The sequence below is a fragment of the Somniosus microcephalus genome, chromosome 3, assembly GCF_052327205.1.
Source record: "Somniosus microcephalus isolate GS21.2 chromosome 3, FLI_Smic_1.0, whole genome shotgun sequence".
Taxonomy (NCBI): Eukaryota; Metazoa; Chordata; class Chondrichthyes; order Squaliformes; family Somniosidae; genus Somniosus; species Somniosus microcephalus.
Genome location: NC_140989.1, coordinates 105,845,842 through 105,864,375, shown reverse-complemented (window position 1 = coordinate 105,864,375; position 18,534 = coordinate 105,845,842). Strand labels below are relative to the sequence as shown.

The 18,534-nt window shown below is 46.5% G+C and overlaps 1 protein-coding gene across 1 annotated transcript in view; it reads left to right on the top strand.

Annotated features, from left to right (window-relative positions):
* Positions 1-863: 863 nt before the first annotated feature.
* The window catches only part of LOC147121243 (protein FAM161A-like), a 46,249-nt gene continuing 28,578 nt past the window's right edge, over positions 864-18,534 (top strand). The window contains 2 exon segments of the mRNA XM_085981453.1: positions 864-1,592; positions 15,370-15,626. Coding sequence (XP_085837579.1) covers positions 1,431-1,592; positions 15,370-15,626 — 419 coding nt within the window. The 5' untranslated portion in view covers positions 864-1,430.

Genomic DNA, 18,534 nt, shown 5'->3' with positions numbered 1-18,534 from the left:
AGGCACTTGTGAACGCGACACAAATAGCTGGCGTGGTTTGGGAACGGCGTGGAACACGCAGAAAAGTGGTAACATTTAAAACGGCTGTCAAAATGGCATTATCCAGGCAGTTAACAAGCAGTTAACTGCCTTAAGTGCCTATTCCGCTGCTTGGTGGCGGGGACCGAACGGGAGTCTGGGAGCCCGCCTTTGGCAAAGTTGCACGGAGGCGAGTCGACGGCAGGATCGGAACCCGCCCTCATTTTTTTACAATTTTACCACCGGCCCCGAGTGCTGGCAAAATCCCGGCCATAGATTCATATAGAAAAGTGAAACTCCTTTTACTCTGCCCCAACAATGTGTCTTAACCCCATTGTAATAAAGGTGTGCATCCATATTAGTGTAAAATTTTGTATCTATTGTCAAATACAGGAAGTTCCATGGCCTTAGTGACCTACATGTGTTGTATGATTGACAACTGGATGTGATCAGTTAAAATGGATGAGCAGGAAAGAGCATGTTTCTAAATTCAAGTCTATTGTTCCACGGAAGCTCAACGTAAACTCGAGGAACAGCACCTCATCTTCCGATTAGGCAGTCTGCAGCCTTCCGGACTCAATATCGAGTTCAACAATTTCAGATCATAAGCTCGGCCCCCATTTCATTTTCTCTTGTAATTGTTCCACTCCTTTCCCCCCCCCCCTTTCCTTTTGTTTCTCTCTCACACCTGGCAGCTATCTTTTGCCCTGCCAGTACACTTTACACCTAATCCCAGCCTATTACCATCTCGTCTAGCTTCTAATCTCTTTTACTAATTTTGTTTCTTTTATTCTTTTGTCCGATCGCAGCCCTGCCTCCGATCTAGTTTCTTTTCTTTCCAGTTTTGAAGAAGGGTCCAACCCGAAACGTCAACTCAAATTTCTCTCCACGGATGTTGCCTGACCTGCTGAGTTTTTCCAGCATTTTCTGTTGTTATTTCAAGTCTATTCTTGTTTGTTACCGACTGAACTTAATACTATAAAGTGACACATGCCAGACTTGCAGTTCGATTGTCGATTTAAATCAAAATTCCAGATCTGTAAGGATAAATTAAAAATTACTACTTGTATCAATTTCGGTCCGCTTTCTTTAGGCGGATTATTTGTCTGCAACGGATGTCTTTTCATAACATTTCTGATTTCGAATCTTGATTGCAGACAAACCAGCAAATAATCCGTCTAAAAGCTGGTTATTACAGGGTGTTGTTATGAGCAAAATTCTCCATCGTTAGTTATCCATGAATTTGGAAATGCCTTAAAACACTATAAGTAAACAGCGACAACTTGTTACATTATATAACAAGACAGCCAGGGGTAGAACAATCGCGCTGTAAGCACGACCGTTTGGCCCTGTGGGCTGTCCGTACTGTTTATTCCCGCCCCGCGCGGCGGCGGTTTAACGGCGGAGCCGGGATGCAGGGTCCGCACAGACACTCGCTTCTCATCACCTCCTGCATCAAAACTCCTGTTCACCCGCAGACCAGAATACCCAGCACTCGGTACGAGAGAGAGGATGCCCAGGCCCTGAGAATGGCGCGGTGCCCGGAGCCGCCTGCTGCAGCCAGTGAGGTGGAGGTAAAAGGAGAGTCTGGAGGGGACGGTGCGGGGGGAGAGGCTGAGAGAGGGAAGGGGCGGTAAAAGGGAGGGGCTGGGTACGATGTGGTCGATGATGCAGGGCGGCCGCGTTGTCGTTGACAACGGATATATGGAGCTGCAGAGCAGCATTGCCAGGGCACTGTTAGAAGTGGCATTTTTATAAATATTTACTTTTAAGAATGAAAATTGTTCGAATAGATGTGATTTTCTTAAACCAACGTACGGCAGAGTTACTGGAATTGTCTTATCTAAATGTCTGGGTTGGCTATGTCTTGTCAACAAAAATATTTGTTTAAATCCACCTTCCTTCAAAAGAAGAACCAGTACCCCACTCCTTGTACATATTTTTAAAAATCACGGCAGTTAAGTCTTTTTGAATTTAAATCCTTATTCTGACCACCACCTCTCTCAACCTCTCCACACTCTCTCTCTCTAAATTGTCATGTTGCCTGTCCGACATCCACCACTGGATGAGCAGAAGTTTCCTCCAACTAAATATTGGGAAGACCGAAACCCACCACAAACTCCGTTCCTTAGCCACTGACACCATCCCTCTGTCTGGCAACTGTCTGGCTGAACCAGACTGTTAGCAACTTTGGTGTCGTATTTGAACCCGAGATGAGCTTCCGACCAAATATTTGCGCCATCACTAAGCATGCCTATTTCCATCTCTGGAACATCGCCCGACTCCGCCCCTGCCTCAGCTCATCTGCTGAAACCCTCATCCATGAGCTCGTGACCTCTAGACTTCACTATTCCAATGCACTTCTGGCCAGCCTCCCACGTTCTACCCTCCGTAAACTTGAGGTCATCCCAAAACTCTGTTGCCTGTGTTCTAATTCGCTCCAAGTCCTGTTTACCCATCATCCCTGTGCTTGCTGACCTACATTGGCTCTTGGTTAAACACCACCTCGATTTTAATATTCTCATCCTTGTATTCAAATCCCTCCATGGCCTCGCCCCTCCTTTTCTCTGTAATCTCCTCCAGCCCCACAACCCTCCGAGATATCTGCGCTCCTCTAATTCTGGTCTCTTGCGCATCCCCGATTTTAATCGTTGCACCATTGGTGGCCTTGCCTTCAGCTGCCAAGGCCCTAAGCTCTGGAATTCGCTTCCTAAATCTCACTACCTCTCTTTCCTCGTTTTAAGATGCTCCTTAAAACCTACCTCTTTGACCAAGCCCTAATATCTCCTTATGTGGCTCGGTGTCACATTTTGTTTTATAAGGCTCCTGTAAGCACCTTGGGACGGTTTACTACATTAAAGGCACTATATATAAATGTTGTTGTTTAGTTGGCAGTGATCTAATGTAAGTTGTAACTGTAATGGTGAAGTTTTGATCAAGAATGTAGCTAGAAATTCTCACTATGATAACAGTGTGTTTATTGTATGGCATTTCTTGGTAATAAACTGCAGATTATATTTCATGTAAATCTACTCACATGTCAAGGATGTTGAATACTCTGTCAGAACAAACATTAACCCAAAAAAGGAGGCATATATATTTTATAGACAGATACCAGGGAGTGATTTCAGGGCTTCTCTGGGATCACTGCTTGGTTATTAACTGATTATGTCATCTGAGCCCTAGATTAGATTACTGCCAGGTGGCCATTAGCTTAGTTAGCTGCATTCACCTCTTAGGAGATTGAGGGTTTAAGTCGCTATAGTTGGCTTCAGTTACTCTGGGCTAAGGAGGGGGTAACATCATCCACAATTCCCAATCATGTAAATAAGCTTTAGTTCTATCCATTTCTATTTTGTAAAATTTTAGTTTAATGGCCTGTTTCTGTGCTGTAAATTCTATGTAATTCTGGTCACCACACTTTTTAGGAAAGATGTCAAGGCCTTGGAGAGGGTGCAGAGGAGATTTACTAGAATAGTATCGGGGATGAGGGACTTCAGTTATGTGAGGATTGGGGTGAGGGAGTTGGGGGGGTGGAGTGAGTTGGGGGGTGGGGGCGGTGGAGGGAGTTGCGGTGGGGGGAGTTAGGATGGGGTAGTTGGAGGGAGTTGGAGGTAGGGGGTGGAGGGAGTTGGGATAGGGTAGTTGGGGAGGGGGATGGAGGGAGTTGGAGGGAGGGGGATGGAGGGAGGGAGTTGGAGGGAGGTGGAGGGAGGGAGTTGGGGTGGGGGGAGTTGGGATAGGGTAGTTGTGGAGGGAGTTGGAGGGGGATGGAGGGAGTTGGAGGGAGGGGGATGGAGGGAGTTGGAGGGAGGGGGATGGAGGGAGGGGGATGGAGGGAGAGGGAGGGGGTGGAGGGAGTTGGAGGGAGGGGGGTGGAGGGAGGTGGAGGGAGGGAGGTGGAGGGAGGGAGGTGGAGGTGGGTGGAGGGAGTTGGAGGGAGGGGGGTGGAGGGAGTTGGAGGGAGGGGGGTGGAGGGAGTTGGAGGGAGGGGGGTGGAGGGAGGTGGAGGGAGTTGGAGGGAGGGGGGTGGAGGGAGTTGGAGGGAGGGGGGTGGAGGGAGGGGGGGTGGAGGGAGGGGGGTGGAGGGAGTTGGAGGGAGGGGGGTGGAGGGAGTTGGAGGGAGGGGGGTGGAGGGAGTTGGAGGGAGGGGGGGTGGAGGGAGTTGGAGGGAGGGGGGGTGGAGGGAGTTGGAGGGAGGGTGGTGGAGGGGAGGTGGAGGGAGGGAGTTGGAGGGAGGGGGTGGAGGGAGTTGGAGGGAGGGGGGTGGAGGGAGTTGGAGGGGGGTGGAGGGAGGGAGTTGGAGGGAGGGGGGTGGAGGGAGTTGGAGGGAGGGGGGTGGAGGGAGTTGGAGGGAGGGGGGTGGAGGGAGTTGGAGGGAGGGGGGGTGGAGGGAGGGGGGGTGGAGGGAGTTGGAGGGAGGGGGGGTGGAGGGAGTTGGAGGGAGGGGGGGTGGAGGGAGTTGGAGGGAGGGGGGGTGGAGGGAGGGGGGGTGGAGGGAGTTGGAGGGAGGGTGGTGGAGGGGAGGTGGAGGGAGGGAGTTGGAGGGAGGGGGTGGAGGGAGTTGGAGGGAGGGGGGTGGAGGGAGTTGGAGGGGGGTGGAGGGAGGGAGTTGGAGGGAGGGGGGTGGAGGGAGTTGGATGGAGGGGGTGGAGGGAGTTGGAGGGAGGGGTTGGAGGGAGTTGGAGGGAGGGGGGTGGAGGGAGTTGGAGGGAGGGGGGTGGAGGGAGTTGGAGGGAGGGGGGTGGAGGGAGTTGGAGGGAGGGGGGTGGAGGGGGGTGGAGGGAGTGGGTGGAGGGAGGGGGGTGGAGGGAGTTGGGATGGGAGGGGGTGGAGGGAGTTGCGGTGGGGGGAGTTAGGGTGGGGTGGGGAGTGTTAGGATGGGGGGTGGGTGGATGGGGGTGTGTGTGGGGGGTGGTTGGGGTGGGGAGTGTTGGGGTGGTTGGATGGGGGGGTGGTGGGGAGTGCTGGGGTGGGGAGTGTTGAGGTGGGGTGTGGAGGGTGGTGGGGTGGAGAGAGTTGGGGTGGAGGGTGTTGGTGTTGGGGGGTGGAGGGTGTCGGGGGTTGGAGCGAGTTGGGGTGGGGGGTGTGGAGGGTGTTGGGGGGGGGTGTGGAGGGTGATTTCACAGTAGGAACAACCAAAATTGAACAAACCACTCACTACACATACTTGGGCTTAAAAATCAGTTCTACGGGAAACTTCAAACTGGCTGTGAATGAACTGAAAGAGAAAGCAAGAAGGGCTTTCTATGCCATCAAAAAATCAATCCAAATAGAAATCCCAATTAGCATTTGGCTCAAAATTTTCAAATCAGTAATTGAACCAATTGCACTCTATGGCAGTGAGATCTGGGGACCACTAACACAACAAGATTTTGCAAAATGGGACAAACACCCAATTGAGATCCTACATGCGGAATTCTGTAAAAGTATCCTCCGGACTCAAAGGAAAACAGTAAACAACGCATGCAGGGCGGAACTAGGCCAATACCCATTAATAATCACTATCCAAAAAAGAGCCACCAAATTTTGGAATCACCTACAAATGAGCAACCCCCAATGCTATCACTACGACGCCCTGAAATGCCAAGAGCTGACCATAAAGAAGAATACCCTCAGTCAACTAGTCCTGGGACTCAATAAAGTAACTAATAACAATACTAACAATAACCAGTCCCAGGACAGTGACAGGGTGACACAAAGAATTCGACCCAACACAATCGTCGCTAAGCAAAAGGAAAAATATCTGACATATTGGGCAGAAACAACAAAAACCCAAAGCAAACTCAATTGCTACTTGGCCCTAAACAGACAATACAACATAGCTGATTACCTGACCATGGTAAAGGATAACAAACTGAGAAGAACCTTGACAAGGTACAGACTTAGCGAACATAGCCTAGCGATCGAAAAAGGCAGACCAGGCTGCCAAGAGAAGACGGGATATGCTCCCACTGCAGTCAGGGAGTAGTTGAGACAGAGATGCACTTCCTCACAGCCTGTGGAAAATATCAGGGCATCAGAGAGAATTTCTACCAAAAATTCTCACAAATATGCCCTGAATTCAGAAATCTGACTGACAACCAAAAACTCCCATTCCTACTGGGGGAGGAGAGAAGCTGTGTAACACTGGCGGCACACTATGTTACAGCTTGCCATGAACAGAGGGACAACCAGTAAACTAAGACAAGAGTATATATAAACAAGGCGAATGTATATTTATAAACTCAGGGATATACCTGTTTATACACTGTATGAATGGAACCGCGTTTATGTGTTCAACCATAAATGTATTTTGATGCTTTGGCAACATAAGATGTACCTTATCATGCCAATAAAGCGATTTGTATTGTATTGTATTGTGTGGAGGGTGTTGGGGGGTGTGGAGTGTGTTGGGGGGGGTGTGGAGTGTGTTGGGGGGGGTGTGGAGGGTGTTGGGGGGTGTGGAGGGTGTTGGGGGGTGTGTGGAGGGTGTTGGGTGTGTGGAGGGTGTTGGGGGGTGTGGAGGGTGTTGGGGGGTGTGTGGAGGGTGTTGGGTGTGTGGAGGGTGTTGGGGGTGTGTGGAGGGTGTTGGGGGGTGTGTGGAGGGTGTTGGGGGGTGTGTGGAGGGTGTTGGGGGGGTGTGGAGGGTGTTGGGGGGGTGTGGAGGGTGTTGGGGGGGGTGTGGAGGGTGTTGGGGGGGGTGTGGAGGGTGTTGGGGGGGGGGTGGAGGGTGTTGGGGGGGGTGTGGAGGGTGTTGGGGGGGGTGTGGAGGGTGTTGGGGGGGGTGTGGAGGGTGTTGGGGGGGGGTGTGGAGGGTGTTGGGGGGGGTGTGGAGGGTGTTGGGGGGGGGGTGTGGAGGGTGTTGGGGGGGGGGTGTGGAGGGTGTTGGGGGGGGGGGTGTGGAGGGTGTTGGGGGGGGGGGGTGTGGAGGGTGTTGGGGGGTGTGGAGGGTGTTGGGGGGGGTGGAGGGGGTTGGGGTGGGTTGGTGGGGGCGTGGCCATAGAGCAGTTTTAACATGAGGATGAGAATTTTAAAATCAAGGTGTTGGTGGACCGGCAACCAATGTAGGTTCGCGAGCACAGGGGTGATGGGTGAACGGGACTTGGTGTGAGTTAGGACACAGGCAGCAGAGAATGAAAAATGGTTTGCAATTTTTGCTTATTGAGTTACTCCCATTCATTTCACAACATATAAACATGTGGTCTTGTGATGATTATTGTTGTTTTGTAAGAAGTATTGTGATTGGTTGCCTGTTTCCTGCCTTGAGATATATGCTGTAAACTCATTGGTAGTTGATGTCATGTGATTTGTGGTGGCCATCTTAAATTCAGTTCATAGATACATAGAGATAGGAACAGGAGTAGGCCATTCGGCCCTTCGAGCCTGCTCCGCCATTCAATGAGATCATGGCTGATCTTACCAGTTCAGTACCCCGTCCCCGCCTTTTCTCCGTAACCCTTAATCCCCTTAGCCTTCAGAAATATATCCAATTCTCTCTTGAAAATATTTATTGAATTAGCCTTCACAGCCCTCTGTGGCAGGGAATTCCACAGGCTCACCACTCTTTGAGTGAAGAAATTCTTCCTCATCTCTGTTTTAAATGATTTGCCCGCTATTTTTAGACTGTGGCCCCTGGTTCTGTGCTCCCCGGCCATTGGAAACATTCTCTCTGAATTCAGCCTGTCCAGGCCTGCCATAATTTTATATGTTTCGATGAGATCCCCTCTCAATCTTCTAAACTCCAGTGAGTACAAGCCCAAACTATTTAATCTCTCTTCGTAGGTCATTCCCGCCATTCCAGGTATCAGCCTGGTGAATCGCCGTTGCACTCTTTCCATGGCAAGAACATCCTTCCGCAGATGGGGCGACCAAAACTGTACACAATACTCCAGATGCGGTCTCACCAGCACCTTGTACAGCTGTAGTAAGGTATCCCTATTCCTATACTCGAACCCCCTTGATATGAAGGCCAACATACCATTTGCCTTCTTAATCGCCTGTTGCACCTGCATGCTCTCCTTCAGTGACTGGTGCACAAGAACACCCAGGTCCCTCTGCACTTCCCCATCTCCCAATCTATTGCCGTTTAGATAATAATCTACCCTCCTGTTTTTACCCCCAAAGTGGATAACCTCGCATTTATCCACATTATAGTGCATCTGCCACGTATCCGCCCATTCCCCCAACCTGTCCAAATCGCACTGTAGCCTCCTGACATCCTCATCAGAGCCCACCCCTCCTCCTAGTTTAGTGTCGTCAGCGAATTTGGAAATATTGCATCCAATTCCCTGATCCAGATCATTTATATATATTGTGAACAGCTGGGGTCCCAGGACAGATCCTTGCGGCACCCCGCTGGTCACTGCCTGCCACTCCGAAAACGAGCCGTTTATTCCAACTCTCTGTTTTCTATCCGCCAGCCAGTTCTCTATCCACGTTAATACTTTGCCCCCAATTCCATGAGCCTTAATTTTGCATGATAATCTTTTGTGTGGAACCTTATCGAAGGCTTTCTGGAAGTCAAGGTACACCACATCCACTGGCTCTCCCCCATCTATTTTACCAGTTACTTCCTCAAAAAATTCCAGCAGATTAGTCAAACACGATTTACCCTTTGTAAATCCATGTTGACTCTGTCCGATCCTTTCCCCTTTGTCAAGTGCTCCGCTATTTTATCCTTAATAATGGACTCTAGCATTTTGCCCACAACCGATGTAAGGCTTACTGGTCTATAATTCCCTGCTTTCTCTCTACCCCCCTTTTTAAATATTGGGGTAACATTAGCTACCCTCCAATCCACGGGTACTGTTCCCGAGTCAATGGAGTTCCGGAAGATGATCCTTAGAGCATCTGCTATCTCCAGGGCCACCTCCTTAAGTACCCTAGGATGTAGTTTATCAGGCCCTGGGGATTTGTCGGCCTTCAGTCCCCTCAACTTACCCAACACCATATCCCTAGAGATACTAATTTCTGTCAGCTCCTCCCTCTCATTAGTCCCCATGTTTGCTGATATTCCTGGGAGGTTATTTGTGTCCTCCTTTGTGAATACAGAACCAAAGTATGAGTTTAATTGGTCTGCCATTTCCTTATTCTCCATTATATATTCTCCCGAATCGGACTGCAAGGGACCGACTTGGGATTTTACCAGTCTTTTCCTCCTGATATACCGATAAAAGCTTTTGCAGTCTGTCTTTATGTTTGCTGCAAGTTTACTTTCGTATTCTATTTTCCCCTTCCTGATTAATCCCTTTGTCCTCTTTTGCTGTATATCCTGTACTGCCCCCAATCTTCCGGTCTGGTGCTTTTTTTTGCCAGTTGATATGCCCTTTTTTTTGATTTTATGCTGTCCCTAATTTCCCTCGTTATCCACGGTTGAGTCACCTTTTTAGGTTTATTTTTATGCCAAACCGGTATAAACATGTTCTGGAATTCTTCCATTCTATCTTTGAATGCTTGCCATTGTCTCTCTACTGTCAATCCCCCCAGAAACACCACCCAATCAATCTTACCCAATTCCCGTCTCAGACCCTCGTAATTCCCTTTATTTAAGTTCTGGACCTTAGTCTCTGATTCAATTTCCTCACTCTCCATCTCGACTGAGAGCTCGATCATATTATGATCGCTCTGACCCAAGGGGCCTCGTACAAGAAGATTGCTGATAAGTCCCTTCTCATTGCACAATACCCAGTCTAAAATGGCCTGATCTCGAGTCGGCTCCTCGACATATTGGTCCAGATAACCGTCCCGAAAACATTCCAGGAATTCCTCCTCCTCAGAATTTTTACTAATTTGGGTAGTCCAATCAATATGTAAATTAAAGTCACCCATGATGACAGCTGTGCTCTTATCGCACGCTTCTCTAATTTCCCTTTTTATGCCTTCCCTCACCTCCATATTACTATTTGGAGGCCTATATATCACACCCACTAACGTTTTCCTCCCCTTGCTATTTCTCATTTCTACCCATACAGATTCCGTTTCATCCGAGTTAATATCCTTCCTTTCCATTGCATTAATCCCCTCCTTTACCAGCAATGCTACCCCACCTCCCCTACCTTTTTGCCGATCCTTCCTAAATATTGTATATCCCTGGATGTTAAGTTCCCAGCCTTGCCCACCCTGCAGCCACGTTTCTGTAATCCCAATCAAATCATACTTGTTTACCTCTATTTCCACAACTAATTCATCCACCTTGTTCCTAATGCTTCTAGCATTAAGATACAAAGCCTTCAGGCTTGCTTTTTTCACACTCTCATTATGAATTAGTTTGGCCCTTTGTGTTTCTCTCCTTTGCTTATTGCTTCTCACCTTTCTACCATCTATTTCTGACTTCATATGACTTCCCTCTTTTCCACTACCTAGGTTCTTTACAGCCTTGGTTGGGACTGGGTGTTGAAGATGTGCTGCTGGGTTTTTAAGGTTAATAAAGCCTAGATTTAGAAAGGCAAATCTACTCTTTATTTCAGGTCTTAATTAAATTGAATTTTGATTATAAATACTGTACATTTAGTCTTGTTATCATATGATTGTTTCTTGCCATTGCATAATCCAATTCTCAGACAAGATTTCCTGCCGTTTCAATAGGCATTGCTAGGAGAAATAGTTATGTCAATGGAAATATCAATAGTTATTTCACTAGCTGCTTTCAGAAATAAAGACTTCCTTTTTTATACTTTGGAATATTGCTACTTTCAGTTGAAGTATTCCAGTATAATTAATTCAAGGGTAAATTCCCCAGAGCATAATCTAATTGATCCCACTGCTATGCTGTTTGCCTTTATTTGGTGCAGTGTCCCATTGAAGTCAATGGAAATCAGGGGGAAAACTCTCCACTGGCTGGAGTCATACTTGGCACAAAGGAAGATGGTTGTGGTTGTTGGCTGTCTCAGCCCCAGGACATCACAACAGGAGTTCCTCAGGGCAGTGTCCTAGGCCCAACCATCTTCAGCTGCTTCATCAATGACCTTCCTCCATCATGAGGTCAGAAATGGGGATGTTCGCTGATGATTGCACAGTGTTCAGTTCCATTCGCAGCTCCTTGGATAATGAAGCAGCCCATACCCGAATGCAGCAAGACCTGGATGACATTCAGGCTTGGGCTGATAAGTGTCAAGTAACATTCGCGCCACACAAGTGCCAGGCAATGACTATCTCCAACAAGCGAGAGTCTAATCACCGCCCCATGACATTCAATGGCATTACCATCGCCGAATCCCCCACCATCAACATCCTGGGGGTCACCATTGACCAGAAACATAACTGGACCAGCCACATAAATACTGTGGCAACAAGGGCAGGTCCGAAGCTGGGAATTCTGTGGCGAGTGTCTCACCACCTGACTCCCCAAAGCCTTTCCACCATCTACAAGGCACAAGTCAGGAGTGTGATGGAATACTCTCCTGGATGAGTGCAGCTCCAACAACACTCAAGAAGCTCGACACCATTCAGGACAAAGCAACCTGCTTGATTGGCACCCCACCCACCAACTTAAACATTCACTCCCTCCACCACCGGCGTACCGTGGCTGCAGTGTGTACCATCTACAAGATGCACTACAGCAACTCACCAAGGCTTCTTCGGTAGCACCTTCCAAACCCGCAACCTCTACCACCTAGAAGGACAAGGACTGCAGGTGCATGGGAACACCTTCACCACCAAGTTCCCCTCCAAGTCACACACCATCCTGACTTGGAAATATATCGCCGTTCCTTCACCATCGCTGGGTCAAAATCCTGGAACTCCTTCCCTAACAGCACTGTGAGAGTACCTTCACCACAAGGACTGCAGCAGTTCAAGAAGGTGGCTCACCACCACCTTCTCTAGGGCAATTAGGGATGGGCAATAAATGCTGGCCTTGCCAGCTACGCCCTCATCCTAGGAACGAATATAAAAAAGAGTTCTTAACAAAAGCAATGACACATTGGGCCGGATATTCCGATCCCTACGGGTGGGTACGCGCTGTGTACCCACCCGTAGGGACATCGGAAATGCCGATTTCAGGCATGCGCTGGAAACCGGCATTTCCGATCTGTCAAGAAAGTTCTTGACAGATCCTCCGGCTGCCCAAGAGAAGGGCTTCTGCGGGCGGAGAGTTCTGCTTTTAGGAGACCCTCTTGCGCCTGATAAAAGCAGACGTGGATAAGAGTTGAAAAAAGTAAAAAAAAAAAAAAACATTTCCACTGATTTATCATTTAAAAATACTTTAACAAAGGTAAGTTTATTTTTAGCCTCGTAAAAAACTTTCATTTTTTTTCAAAAGTTTAAAGTTTTGTTTAAAATAGTTAATTTATTGGACTTTCAAGTCATTTTAAAAATGATTTAAAAAAAAAAAATGTATTTAAAGTTTTACTATGTTTTGGGGATGATCCCCATTCATATATTTGACAGGTCTTCCTGTCAAATGTATGAAGGGAGATTCCCTTCTTTGATTGGCTCCCCATGGCCCACGTGATCCCAGGGACGCTGCGAACTACATGCGCCTCTGGGATACGTGGGCCCTGCGCACCGGCAATTTGGAGAGGCCCAGCAGCGGAATTGTGCGCGTCCCGGGAGCCCTCGGGTAAAGGCGAAGATTTTTCCAGATCGCAGTTCTCCGCCTGCGGGAAGCCTGCGATCGGTATCTGGGCCCATGTCTGTCTACTGTAAGAGATCAACTATTCTGCTCATTGCCCTTGATAAATTGTCTGCTCTCAAATCACAGGCTAGGTCATGAAGTTGGTTATAGACTGTCCAAGTCTTATTGAATAACAAATTGTGTTCCTGCTCACATTTTGAGAATGCCTGGTACTTAATGGACTTGGGTATAGGGGACATATTTTCAAAGTTTGCAGATGACACAAATCTTGGAAATGTAGTAAATCACGAGGAGGATAGTAGCAGACTGCAGGAGGACATAGACAGACTGGTGAAATGGGCAGTTGCAATTTAATGTAGAGAAGTGTAAAGTGATGCATTTTGGAAGGAAGAATGAGGAGAGGCGATATACACTATATTGTGCATTTTTAAATGGGGTGCAGAAACAGAGAGACCTGGAGGTTCACATAAATCTTAGAAGGACAAGTTGATAAAGCTGTTAAAAAAGCATACGGGATCCTTTGCTTTATAAATAGAGGTATAAATTACAAAAGCAAGGAAGTTATGCTAAACCTACATAAATCACTGGTTAGGCCCCAGCTGGATTATTGTGTCTAATTCTGGGCACCACACTTTCGGAAGGATGTCAAGGCCTTGGTGCAGAGGAGATTTACTAGAATGATACCAGGGATGAGGGACTTCAGTTATGTGATTTAGAGAAGCTGGGATTGTTCTCCTTTAGAGTATTGAAGCTTCAGGGGATAGTTAACAGAGATGTTCAAAATTATGATGGGTTTGATAGAGTAAATAAGGAGAAACTGTTTCTACTGACAGGAGGGTAACCAGAGGACACAGATTTAAGGTAATTGGCAAAAGAACCAGAGGTGAGATTAGGATAATTTTTTTTTTTACACAGCAAGTTGTTATGATCTGGAATCCACTGCTGGAAGTGGATTCAATAGTAACTTTCAAAAAGGAATTGGATATACTGTAACTTGAAACAGAAAACATTGCAGGGGAAAGAGCAGGGGAGTGGGACTAATTGGATAGCTCTTTCAGAGAATGCCCTCCTTCTGTGCTGTATGATTCTATTCCTGGATTCATGGTCAATGGATGTAGAATGTTCTGCCTTGCGGTGAATTTCATATTCAACAAGAGTTATTTTATAGATACTTGTGTAGTTCATATATCATGTGCTGGTTTTAAATTCACCAACAGAGTACATAGCAATTTTGTCCATACCATTCCTGATTTTCTGCTGCTCTGTTGGCACAGGCGTAAAGAGCTACAGGAAACGTTGTGCTATCCGGCACCGACGGGACCGAGCTGTTGCCGTTCCCTCAAAACTGCCGGACATACCAGCGCTAATGTTGAAAGATACGGAAGCTTTTGAGCTCCATACCTGTCAACAAACCCTGTTGCAGCTTCTAAACAGTCCAAGCGTCTCTGTAGCTTAGCAATAGCTTCAGCAGACCTTGCGGAGCTTGACTGTTGAGGAAAAAAGCAACGAGGAGGAAAAAAGCAACGAGAAGAAAAAAAACCTAACGAAAACGGCTCCTGATTTTTGCCGGTGGCTCGAGCATTCCGGACAGTTAGCCTCCGGATAACACACAGTTTCCTGTACTTCTGTTCACCAATGTTATCTGTAGAAGAAAAGGCAACATTTTAATATTGAAAAAAAAACAGTTGACTAAATGGCATCAGCTGGCCTTGGGTACAATACAAGTAATAGTATATTGGTGTGGGTTAATTGTGTAATACACTGGTGGGTTTCTGTTTTCAACCTGTTTTTCTTTAGCTGTAGAAGGTGGGAGAGTCTGTACCATGAACAACTTCAGAGTTACTATCATTGTTGCTCTGAATTGACGTGGAAGTGTTTGGCAAGACAGGATATATCTCCTTACCATTTCTTCTCTTGACTTGACGTGTTCCACATTTATGGAATGGTCCATATTTTGGATTGTTTGAGAACCAATAAAACTTTACCACAAAAGGTAATTGAGTTTATACAGTTGTCCAGGCTGGGATTTAGACCCGGCTTCACTGAATGAGAGTCCAGTGATGTACTATAAAAGCTACTTTCCCCAAGTTAATTATATGTTTTGCTTTGTAATAACTTATCTACACTATCATCTGGTTTCTGTTCTTTTGTCCTTCTGCTGGAAGAGCATTTGGTGTGGACTGCTCATGGCTGTTGGATATTAGTCAGCAGCAGGTGGACTCGAGAGGATAAATCCTGTTGATGACTTATGATCCTGCTACAAGAATGCTCATATGAGAATTAATTTGCCATTGGGAATAGCAAAGTTCAAATATCAGTGAATATTTAGATTCTGGCCATGTCTCCAGCAAGCATATTCAGCCCTTTATCACCAGAGCTTAAAATAGCCTAATGGTACTCGCTTTTCTATTCAAATATATATACTTCCTTTTTACTCCTCACAATGTTGTAATATTTTATTTTCTGTCTGAATCACCTAACTAACTTGAACTTGATCTTAGAATTATTTTGATACAGTTTTGTTTTGCAGAACAGAATTTATATTTACCACATTTTTAAGCTATATGTTAGCGATTCATTGGTTTTTGTATCTTGTTTTGTGCTGCCTTTTCTGGTATATTAACCCCGTGTTGTTCCCTTTTGTTTTTTTTTGCTTTTTTTATGTAGTGTATCATTTGATTGAGCTTACGAACTTAATTGGCAAAAGTACAATAATAGCGGCATAGTATTTCCCTGAAATGGCAGATGTAAATTTTGAATAACAGAACTAGCTAACCAATTTTCTGTATTTTTAGAATGAAAATGATTCTGATCCTGATTCCAATGAAACAGAGCAGCCCAGACAAGTTCATTATATGGACGGTGGGGATTCAATAATCCACAGTAGTTTATGTGGCATGTCCGATGAAGACTACTATAAGAAATTAGAGGAACTGAAAAATGCACATGCTCAAACTATGGCAAAACTAGAGAAAATGTATGAGAGTAAACTCTGTGTCAGAGGTGTGGTAGCTGCATCAGAGGATCCCTGTGAAACTTCAGAATATTACAGGTAGGCACATTGAGAACTAAATATAATATGTTCAGCGGTAAATTAGATTGATCCTGGCTGTCGAACACTACAGAAAAATACAAGGCAGGATGGGTCTTTTTATATTGGTGAAAATATGAGAAATTATCAATATAATATATACAGGAAACTTTGTGCTATCCGGCACCGACGGGACCGAGCTGCTGCCGTTCCCTCAAAACTGCCGTACACTCCAGAGCTAATGTTGAAACATACGGAGATTTTCATCTCCGTATGACTCAACAAACCCTGTTGCTTAGCAACAGCCTCTAAACAGTCGGCAATCGTCTCTAGCTGAAGCTGTTGCTTAGCTACAGACGTTGCAGAGCTTGACTGTTCAAAAAAAGCACAGAAAAGAAACGAAAAGAATAAAAAATGGTTCCTGATTTTTGCCGGTGGCTCGAGCTTGCTGGACGGTTCACCTCCGGATAACACAAAATTTCCTGTACCAGCAACATTTAAATAATTGAACTAGATATATAGGATATGAACAACTCATGACAAAAACTTTATTGGCTCCTAGATCTGTGGGTAACTATGATATAGATGTCATTCGAAATGTTATTTCAATACGGTTTTCAACCAAACAGCAGTATCTATCAGTAGTTCCACAGAGGCAGACTACTTAAAGGCTAGCAGAATGGGCAGACAAGTGGCAGATGGAATTTAATACAGAGAAGTGTGAGGTGATGCATTTTGGCAGAAAGAACAGGGAGAGGCAATATACACTTAATGGCAGTTTTAAAGAGTGTACAGGGACAGAGGGACCTGGGAGTTAATGTGCATAGGTCCCTGAAGGTGGCAGGATATATTGAGAGAGTGGTTAACCAAGCATATTGGATCTTGGGCTTCATAAATAGAGGTATTGAATACAAAAGTAGAGAAGTTATGCTGAACCTTTATAAAGCGCTGGTTAGGCCACAACTGGAGTATTGCGCCCAGTTCTGGTCACCACACTTTAGGAAGGCTATGAAGGCCCTTGAGAGGGTGCAGAGGAGATTTACCTGAATGGTTCCGGGGATGGGGGATCTTAGTTACAAGGACAGGTTGGAGAAGCTGGATTTGTTTTCATTAGAGCAAAGGAGGTTGAGGGGTGATTTGATAGAGGTGTACAAGATTATGACGGGTTTGGATAGGCTAGATGGGAATAGGCTGTTCCCACTAGTTGATGGTATAAGGACTAGGGGACACAGATTTAAGGTTTTGGGCAAGAGATACAGGGGGTTGTGAGGAAAAACTTTTTTACGCAGCGAGTGGTGATGACCTGGAATTCGCTGCCGGCGGAAGTGGTGGAAGCGAGACATTCAATGTTTTCAAGGGGAGACTGGATAGGCACTTGAGGGAAATAAACTTGCAGGGTTATGGGGCTAGAGCGGGGGAATGGGACTGACTGGATTGCTCCACAGAGAGCCGGCACAGACTCAATGGGCCGGATGGCCTCCTTCTGTGACGTTATGACTCTTGATTTTTGCACCCAAAAATAAATAAGTGCAGCTTATTCTTCCAGTTTACCTCTGGCTGCCCACCACTCTTCCTGGTCTCTGCCATTCACACTCCTTTTCCAACCCTCTCGCAACCTTCTACCCCATCTATCATTACATCCCTGCTGACTTCCTATCCTGCCATTGTGCTAGGTTCCTGTCTCTCCTGGATAGGACTACCTCTGATCATTACATCATTTGACCATACAGACTCCTGGCTAACCCCTCCACCATCTCTTTCTCCACACCTGGAAAAACTATCAGTATACTCTGTCATCAGTGACTTCTTAAACTCACACCTCTCTCTCCTCGGGCCCCACCACCTGTGCCTCATTGACCTGCTCGATAACTACCATGTCTCCATCTTCAGTGGCCTTATTGCCACGAGATCCTGAATAGTTTTCCATCCCCACCCCCCTATGCAAACCCACATCTGCAGTCTGAAATCCTTGGGTAAGGGACTAGAGCACATTTGGAATACGACCAGCTTGGCTGTCTACCACCAGATCTGATTTGACCAGTTCAACCAATGTTGCCTTATCACTCTTAGAAAAATCCTCTTATTGATCCAAGGTCGTCTTGGAGGGCAAGGACAACCCGCAGCTCTGTGCCTCCATATATGGACTCCTCTAATATCCCCTCTCCATACCCTCCATCTACGCATCTGATTCTAATTGTGAAGTGCTCATGGGCTTCTTTGTTTCGAATATCAAGGCTATTCAACTGGGTTGCCTCTTACTTCCTATATCCCTTTCTTCCCCACCCTGCACCAGGTTGCAGCTTCTCTCTTTTCCCCACCTCCACCCCATTTGTTCCCTCAGCCGTTATAGACTCCTTTTTCCACAAAGCCCCTCAATTACCTTCCAACAGAGCTCTTGACCCCAGAACTTATCCTTTGTTGACAGTGTTAATCTTTCCCTTTCTTCAGGAATTGTATTCTTTACCCCCTTTGAAAATTCAAGTCATCACTTTTCTCTTCAAATAAACATTGTTGCCCCCTCTACCTTCACATTAACCTACCCTTTCTATGGCTGCTCCTTGAATGTGATATTGTCCCTCCAGTGTGATTTTCGATTAACCCACATTGAAATCACTAGCGTAATTATTTGTGATGTCTACCACAGCTGGCTGTTTTTGCTCATCTTTGCCAACGTTTCTGCTGCCTTCAACACTATTGATCACTCGATTTTCCTCTGCATCCATCATTCCCCTCCATGGTACTATGCACGTGGTTTTTCTCCGATGTACCTCTCTTGCATGTCCTTAAATATTTTCCCCTCTCAAGCCCACACATTATCCTTCTGGTATGGCTCAGCTGCATCCTTGGTCCTCTCTTATTCATTATCTACATATCAATAATTTGTAAGCACAGGATCAGGTTCCATATGTAAACTGATGGCACCTAACTC